Source organism: Chrysochloris asiatica, unplaced genomic scaffold (genome assembly GCF_000296735.1).
Source record: "Chrysochloris asiatica unplaced genomic scaffold, ChrAsi1.0 scaffold00299, whole genome shotgun sequence".
Lineage (NCBI taxonomy): Eukaryota > Metazoa > Chordata > Mammalia > Afrosoricida > Chrysochloridae > Chrysochloris > Chrysochloris asiatica.
In genome coordinates, this window is record NW_006408817.1 from 1,132,736 (window position 1) to 1,142,071 (window position 9,336).

General features: G+C 40.2%; 1 protein-coding gene across 1 annotated transcript; it reads left to right on the forward strand.

Annotated features, from left to right (window-relative positions):
* The first annotated feature begins 427 nt into the window (after positions 1 to 427).
* On the forward strand, positions 428 to 4,468 carry METTL20 (methyltransferase like 20). The gene is made up of 3 exons (XM_006874751.1): positions 428 to 753; positions 3,188 to 3,318; positions 4,125 to 4,468. Exons 1-3 carry the CDS (start codon positions 428 to 430, stop codon positions 4,466 to 4,468), a joined length of 801 nt encoding a protein of 266 aa, XP_006874813.1.
* The last annotated feature ends 4,868 nt before the right edge of the window (positions 4,469 to 9,336 follow it).

Sequence of the window (9,336 nt, forward strand, 5' to 3'; positions counted from 1 at the left end):
GTGCAGTAGTCTCTTTTGAAATACAGTGCAGTCAGTATAATTTGTAAACCTCTGTCCCATAGGTAACTGTATTTTAACTCCACATCTCTTGGCTAGAACTGTGTGTGCCTGGTCACTGCTCAATCCCACTGCTAGCCTATGCGCTTCTGAGGACAGGTGTTCACAGTTGCCAAGCACTGTGCTTGATTAAAGGTAAGTGACTTGTTGAATGTTGGAATATTAAGTACAGAGCCATTACTCTAATATTTTATTAGGAAATTGGACCTGAAAGTGTTGGTCAGCCTTGGAATTTTCAATATTATTTCTGTTTTTAGAGCTCCAGCGTGTCCTGTTGAGATCAAGTTAGGAGCCAGGCCCTTGTTCTTCTCCCATGAGGAGCAACCCTTAACAGCAATTCTGACAGAACCTGTGTCTGGGGAAAGGACAGATGGCTTTGAGCCTAAGTTGGATGCTATTAGCACCATTTACCACGAACTGCTGCAGTCTCCTTATGAAGGCTGTAAGAAGCAGAGGGCTTCCCTTGCTTCCCTGGAATCATCACCCCAGGAGAGGAGTTAGAAGCGTTTTGGAGCTCGAGATGAAAGCTTTCTTGGAGGAGAACACTGAAATCATCAGTAGTGGTAGCCTCACCCCTGAAATTCATTTGCGGCTCTTGACTCCGAGATGCAAGTTCTGGTGGGAAAGAGCTGACCTGTGGCCCTACAGTGATCCTTACTGGGCTATCTACTGGCCAGGAGGCCAAGCCCTGTCTAGGTACCTAACTGAAAATGAGAACTTTTAAGACTGCTACAGAACTTTTTAGGAGCCATGGTAGTGTAGTGGGTGATGAGTCGGGCTGCTAACCACAAGGTTAGCAGTTCAAAACTATCAGCCACGCCACTGGAGAAAGATGAGGCTTTCTTCTCTTGTAAAGATTTATAGCCTTGGAAACCCTATACAGGGTTGCCAGAAGTCAGAACTGACTCCATGGCACATCACCACCCCCACAGAGCTTTAGACTCTTGATGTGGTGGTGGAGGATCAGCACTGGACTGTTAACTACAAGGTCAGCAATTCAGACTCACTAGCTGCTCTTCAGAAACCCTATACAGGGTCACTAGAGTCAGAAGTCAGACCGAATCAATGGCACATAACAACAGAGCTTTTATTTCTTCAGTTCCCTCCACCTCATTCTGCACTCCCCACCCCAAAAAGGTGGTGTGTGTGTGTGTGTGTAAAAAAGAGAGCAAAAGTCAAAATACTTCTAAAATACATCTTTTTGGTTTTAGGGCAGGTAAACATCTTTTTGGTTGTTCCATTGCATAGTTCACCTCTTACCCCATGCTTCTCATGGTATCTCCCTAAAGATAGTTCCTTCCCCAAGATAAATTCTAGGATCATCTGACAAGATCCTAGAGAGCTCTGACTAATCAAAAACTCATATGTATTCTCAGGTTCAAGAGTCATAATGTTTGGCCAGTGTGGACTGCTCAAGGTCCTTTCCAGGCAGAACTTAGGCAACCCAGTCCTTCAACTCTCCTAGTTTAACCCTGCTCCTAAACCACACACTCCCTCTCAATCTTTCATAGAACAGGAGATGTGAGGTAGCCACAAAGATTTCTTTAGTGGCTATAGACATCTCAGGCAAACCCTACACTTGACATTTTTAAGGTGTCACCTGGTACTGTAGGATAAACACTGGACTGGTAACCACAAGGTTGGTAGTTTAAACCTACCAGCCACTCTTAGAAACCCTATACAGGGTTCCTGTGATTCAGAAATGACTCAACGGTGCACAACAGCAACCCCCTATACTGCAAAGGTCTTCTTAGGATATTGTCTTACATATTCACACCACGCTTTTTATTAAAACAGCTACTGAACCAAGGCAATGCTATCAGCATTCAATCTGGTCTTTGCTCTTAATGCTTAATGCATTTCTGCCTTGAGGTTATTTGTTGTTATGTGCCGTGAGTCAGTTCCGACTCATAGTGACCCTGTACAGGGTTTCCGAGGCTGTAAATCTTACGGGAGCAGAAAGCCTCATCTTTCTCCCATGGAACAGCTGATAGTTTCAAACTGCTGACCTTGCGGTTCGCAGCCCAATTGGTAAACACTACACTATGGAGCTGTGAAATAAGGATTATGAAGGTGTATCCTGCCCAGGAATGGTATGGCCTACAGAATTTGTGTATGTTGTTTGAAATGTAATATATATAGGTATAAACATATATCTTTGGGGGCATTCCAAAGACTGGAAAGCTTCCTAGGTATTATCCAACAATTTCAGTTTCCTGGTTGTTGTGTTGCCAAACCTTCAGCCTTTCAAATGCTATCTTACTGTACTATCTCTGAGAGTGGCTGTTTGTCAAGTTCAAACATAAACACAATCAACTTTCTTAAGAGACTGAATCAGAAGGCACAAACTGGTGACCCACAGATGTATTTTGTTTGGCCTGTACTTTGCTGTAAACTTTTTTTTTTTTAATTAGTTGCTAACATTTAAAAACTTAAATTTGAGAAATGTTTTATAAAAATCAACTTTGTTTTGGAAATATGTGGTAACATTGGATTTCTGAGTGACAGCAGTTAGCTAAAGATGGGTAGCAACTGCCCCTTCAGACAGGGCATATATATCTATTCCTGCTTCATCATAGTCCCCAGTGTTCCCTATTTATCTGTGGTACTGGGGTCAGTTGACGTATTTTAGTGTTAGCCAATAACTCTTCATTTATTTAGTAACTAGTCAGCTTTAGTCCCCATTCTCTGGTTAAATTGGACTTTAGTTGTACCTTACTAGAGAAGTTGTAATACAGTTCACATAGCCTCTAAAAATCATTTTATGATAAACAATCAAAAAGAGACCATGGATCTAGTTTGCTTAGTCCCGATAATGGTAGCATTTGTCAGTCTATATTCCTTGGGCTTGGTTTTGGATCATTTATTAAAATGCTCAATGTTTTTGTTGTTGTTTTCTTAGTTGATTTAAAGAGTAGAATTAGTTGTGTGGAATTATTGAAGAGAAAGATCAGATAACTAGGTTTTTTCCTGCTATTTTGGCCCAGCTCTGAAGATTAACATTTTGTTTGACTCTACCCAGGCCAAACTTGCCATTGACCAGCCAACCCCTAGACATTACTATTATTGACAAGTCTTAATGATCTTTTCCTATCTTTCTTTCTAATTCTTTCAATGTACTTTCATTTAGGTATCTTCTGGATAATCCTGACATTGTCAGAGGAAAATCTGTGTTAGATCTTGGGAGTGGATGTGGGGCTACAGCTATTGCTGCTAAAATGAGTGGGGCATCAAGGATCTTGGCCAACGACATAGACCCTAGTAAGAATTTCATATTTAAAAAGACTTAAATCTGATCTTCTTTTTTCCCTTCCAGGATGAATATGTACAGTTGCATCCACATTGTAGCTTAAATACCATGAGTATTTTGTACTCTTAGATTATAAGTTCAGTGAGACATCATCTGTAGGAATCTGTGAGGCCTGACTTGAAGGTCCATTTTACCCAAGAGGATTTGCATGTGTCTCTGCCAGGTATCCCAGAATGATGCCAACCCGGGACCACTTATTGTTATTAATTACTGTTAATAACTTACTGTCATTAGTTCTTGGGCTAGGTTTCTTGAAATATGTAGATAGTATTGATCAGACCCGAGACCCAAATGAAGATAGGCCTGTTTTATTGGGGGAGATTTTTATTCCACTAGAGCTGATATACATAAGCTTTAATTTTTAAAAAAATTTTGTTCTTGTTCACCCAGTGGAGATTCTTATTTTATGCAGAGACCTCAATTAGAATTCTTCACCCGCTCAAACCCAGACTTACTTCCTTGTCTCCTGTACAGCAGTAACAAACCAAATCTCTTGGTTATTGATGTAGCAATATCCCTAAGATCTTAGTATTACAAGGTGTTTTATAATGTTTGTTTTCAGGATATCCAGTCTGTCATATTTTTGAAAATGACAGTAGGTAGCTTATATTGGCATAAACTTTGGACTTCTTTATGTATTAAAAAAAACTACAAAAAAGGTGTTAAGAAAAACGATAGTCATGAAATTTTCTAAGTTATTCTAAAGAATTAAAGCCTTGTACACACTGATATATTATGTTGTTGTTGTTTTTTTAAGTTGCAGGAATGGCCATTATGCTAAACTGTGAATTAAACCAGCTGAATCCTTTTCCCATTTTGACCAAAAACATTTTGGACTTGGAACAAGATAAGTGGGATCTTGTTGTTCTTGGAGATATGTTTTATGATGAAGACCTTGCAGACTGCCTTCATCGATGGCTGAAGAAATGTTTTTGGACCCACGGAACTCAAATACTGATTGGTGACCCTGGGCGACCCCAGTTCAGTGGACACAGCATTCAAAATCAGCTGCACAAAGTGATAGAATATTCACTTCCAGAGCCCACCCGGCAGGAAAACAATGGCTTGACCACAAGCACAGTGTGGGACTTTCAGCCTTGAGTAATCAAAAGTGCTCCCGAGTTTGAACATCACTATGTTTGGGTTTAATCTTAAAAGTTTCTATCGTAAAGGATAATCTCCAGTTAATTCCTATTAAATGGAAAATCTTGTGTCCAAAATGATGCAGGTTTAAACTGTTATAAGCCTTTTGCTATGTAACTACTTCTGCATTTCTATTTAAACCATTTACACAGATCTGTATTTGCCATCATTTTCTTTTTTCTAGTTTTATGTTGGGAGCAACTAAACCAAAGGTCACAGACTTGGAGGCAGTTTAACCAAAGAATTGCAACTGAACAGTTGTGGTCCAGAAAATCGGGCTGCTCCCAGGTCAGGCTGCCCCCTGAGGAACTTGCAAAGCCTGCCACAGGGAACAAGGAATTTGGAAAACTCTTTCCTTGTATGCAGCCATGGCCTTCAGTTTAGTCTGCAAAAACATCTAGCTGCCCTATCTCTGTCTTCTTAGCAAACACAAGTTACATTCTTTTGATAAGGTCCCGTTTACTGCATGCACAAACATCACCAGATGTTTTTGTATTCTTTTCTCTGACCCTAGTAGTTTCTTTTGATTTGTGTATATAATAAACTTGCGGCACTAGGTTTTGAGTCACAGTATCTCCATCAGAGTGCTGTGTCCCACCTGGTCTCAACTTTACTTAATTCTTTTGTGTCTTCCCTTTTTTTTCTAATCTCTCATTGCCCCTTGTTGTTGTTGTTAAGTGCCCTTGAGTTGATTCCGACCCAGAGTGACTCTGTAGAGGGTTTCCAAGGAGCAGCTGGTGAGCTTGAACCACCGACCTTGCAGTTCAAGCGACTTTGGAGTCTGACGCATTAGCTCACAGCGCCACACCAGGACTCGTTGCCCCTACTCGGGTTTAATTTTTCTGCGTGGGTTGTGGGGAATAGCTGTTGTTGGATGTGACCGTTTTCTTGCTGTCAGAATATGATTACAGGAGGCAACACCTAATGGTGGTAACATGCAATGTAAATAGAGGAGAGGAATGGGATAATTGTAGCAGGAACTGTTACTGAAGCAGAGGACAACTATGGTGTCTTTGAATTAACCAAATTTTAAAAACATAGATGAATTTTGTATTTAAAAAATATCTGTAAAGATACATAATACCTGGGCTTTGGAGTCAGGCAGCTCCGTCACTTTCTCCCTGGGATTTTTGAAAGCTAAACTGTACGCTAAACTGTACAAGCTTTAATTTTTTCATCTGTAAAAATTAATAAAACTCAATAAACCTCACCTCATAGGGTTATTCTATTAAATGAAAAACCTTAATTAGCGAACGTTGATGGTGTACTGGTTAAAGCAATAGTCAGATGGACAGAAGTTTGAACCCATTAGACACTCCATCAGGATTTGTTTGTTCTTCTGGCAGTCTGTTGCAGACTGTGTAAGACTAGTCAGAGGTTCGAGGCCCTCTAGGGCTGAGTGTAACAAATGAGGCCACTGGCAGTTAATGGAAAATTGCTTTCATCTTAATATTCAGGTATATATATTAAATTAATACACTGGAGCCTTTGAAAATCCACAGATAAATGTGATATTTTCCTAAAGCCAAGACTAAAGGTTGCAAGGTTAAACCTTTCTCCAAAGGATTAACTAAAAATATCTTAGCTACTTCTCGGTTTTTTGTTCTACAGACAAAGAACCCATCCTCCCTAATCCCTTTTCCAGGTGCAGCCCATTCACCTGGGCTTCTCCTGCAGAACTCTCACCTTCCCCCAACTGACCTCAGGGGCTATAGATATGTTAATTGGGCCTGAGAATCCAAGTTGCTGGCCTGGGATTCGAACCAGTGAAGTACAATGTAAAGTTACCTGAATGTCTGGAAAATTACTGATGTTAGCTGTATCCTGTTTTAGTCCCACCCAGCTTGGTGTGAAACTCCTCCCCTAAATAAAACAGAGGCCTGGGCCTCCCCAGGTGTGCATTACTGGTTGGAAGGCATGGAGTAAAGATAGCAGTGCTTTACGGGTTGGAAGGCATGCAGTAAAGATTGCAGGGCAGTGAGCCGCTGCCTGCAGAAGCCATGATGCCTGTAGTCCCAAGCCTGCCCACCAGTGATGTATCCACCCTGGCTTTGGGGTGCCTCATTGTCTCCCTTCTTCTGTTTGTCTGTGTATTCTTTCGCTATCCCTATCGCCGCTGGATCTCCCCTCCTCGTGAACCAAACACGCGTGACAACTATGTCGAGGGAAAACCCCGGCAGCAGTCTATGGTATACATCATATTCTTCACCAACACCATAATTCAGAAACATTAATTCTTTGGTCTTCTTCATTGTCTGGCTTTCACATGCATATAAATACTATAGCTTGAGTCAGGAACAACTTAGTTCTTTCTCAGAAGTCACATCTTTACTCCTAACACTTTAAAGAGGTCTTTTGCCCAATACAGTATGTCCTTCATTTCTTGACTGCTGCTTGTTGATTGTAGATCCAGGCAAAATGGAATCCTTGATAGCTTTAATCACAGTGTCGTTTATTAGTCCAGTTGTGAGGACTTTGTTGAGTTGTAATCCATATAACTCCTAGTGTGGCACTGTGGGTTAATGTGCCAGACTGCAAAGCCATTTGAACTGCAAGGTCAGTGGTTCAAGCTCACCAGCTGCTCCTTGGAAGCCCTCTACAGGGTCGCTATGGGTCAGAACCGACTCGATGGCACTTAACAACAATCCATAGTAAAGTTTGTATTCTTTGACCTTCATCAGCAAGTGTTTCGAGTCCTCTTCACTTTTGTCAGGTGATGGTGTGTCATCTGCATAATGCAGGTTGTTAATGAGTCATCTCTAATCCTGATGCCACTTTCTTCATATAATCCATCTTCTTGGATTATTTTCTCAGTGTACCAAATGAGTAAGTACAATAAAAATATACAACCCTGGTGAACACCTTACTGGTTTTAAACCATTCAGTGTGGTTTAAATTGTCCTGGAATTCTCATTGTTTGCAATGTTATCCCTAATTTGTTTTGATCCACACAGTCGAATGCTTTTGTATTGTCAATAAAGCATAAGTAAATATCTTTCTGGTATTCTCTGCTTTTAGCCAAGATCCATCTGATGACAGCAATGATATTCATTATTTCATGTCCTCTTCTGAATATGCCTTGAATTTTTGGATGCTCCCTGTCAATGTACCGCAGCAATTATTTTTTAATTATATTCAACAAAAATTTACTTGCACGTGATATTAATGGTATTTTAGAATAATTTCCGTATTTTTTCGGGTCACTTTTCTTTGGAACAGACAAATATGAATCTCTTCCAGTCAGTTGGCCAGTTAACTGTTTTCTAAATTTCTTGGCATAGATGAATGAGGTTTCCAGCATTGTGTTTATTTGTTGAAACATCTCAATTGGAATTGCAGCACTTCTGGAGCTGGTTTTTTTGCCAATACTTTCAGTTCAGCTTGGGCTTCTTCCTTCTGTACCATGTGCTAGTTCCTAAAATGGCTGAATGTTGATCAGTTCCTTTTGGCACAATGACTCTGTGTTTCCATCTTATTTTAATATTTTCAGCATCATTCAGTTGCTTTTATGCAAGTGCAAGTTGAAGCTGAAGAAATTAAAACAAGTCCATGAGTGTCAACATTGACTGAATATATCGCACCTGGATTATGAGACCATCTCAAAAATAGATTTTATACACTGAATACTAATGATTGAAAACCAGATGAATTGTGTAATGACATCATCTATGAAGAAGGCAATGGGTCATTAAAAAGACAGGAAAAAAGACCAAAACTCTAAAGTAATTGATAGTAAGGACAAGAGTTAGATATGTAACCACTCCCTTTAAACATGTACAATAAACTTACCACGCCATGTTGTGGTTGTTGTTAAGTGCCTTTAAGTTGGTTTCAACCCACAGCGACCCTGTATAGGGTTTCTGAGGAGCAGCTGGTGAGCTTGAACCAACGACCTTGAAGTTCAAATGGCTTTGCAATTCAGCGCATTAACTCACAGCGCCACACCAGGACTTCATACCATACTCTTTATCAGTACATCAGAATCGGTATGGTGGTGGTGGTTATATCCCTTGGAGTTGGTTCCAACTCACAGCGACCCTATAGAGGGTTTATGAGGTTGTAAGGTAATACTTAGGAAAGCCCTAGTGGACAGGCTCATGGTGTGGGAAACACTGAATTTGCAGTAGTTTAAGCATAGGGTCGCTATGGGTCGGAATCGACTCAACAGCACTTGACAACAACAACAACAAGCGTAGTATACACCAGACAATTTTGTGATGACAAAAGAGTGGTACATTTAATTGGAAAACAGACCTGTGCTGATTATTTCACAGTGTGCAACCAATGCACTTTCAGAATACAAACTCTGAAATGATATTTTGCATCTACTAATTTTTAAAAAACTTTTTATTATGAATTCAGTGAAGGATTACAGAGAAGATCATCAGTTTTAAATTTAAGAAAATCACACACTTTGTTTCAGTTCAATAACTGCAATCCACCCCACCCCCCGCCCCAATGCAACAACAGTTATCCCTCTACCTTTTTTCCATTCCACCCTCCTTCCCATCTCTTCTCAACTTTGCCCTTAGGTAAATGTTGCTCTTTTGATTTTGAATGATTGACATTCCATGGTGAGCACACCTTCCTAGTGTTGTTGTCTTCACTATGAACCTATCTACTATTTGACTGAAAACTGGGGCATGAGGGTGAGTTTCATTGTAGATCTGAAGGGTGGTCAAGTGCCATAGTCTCTGCTTCCTCCAGTCTCTTTCTGACCAGTAATAATTTATTTAAAAAAAAAAAATTTTTTTTTGACAAAACACTATACAATGCAGTTGAGAAAAATAAGGAAGAAGTCAGGAAAGTGCTACAGGAACAATCAA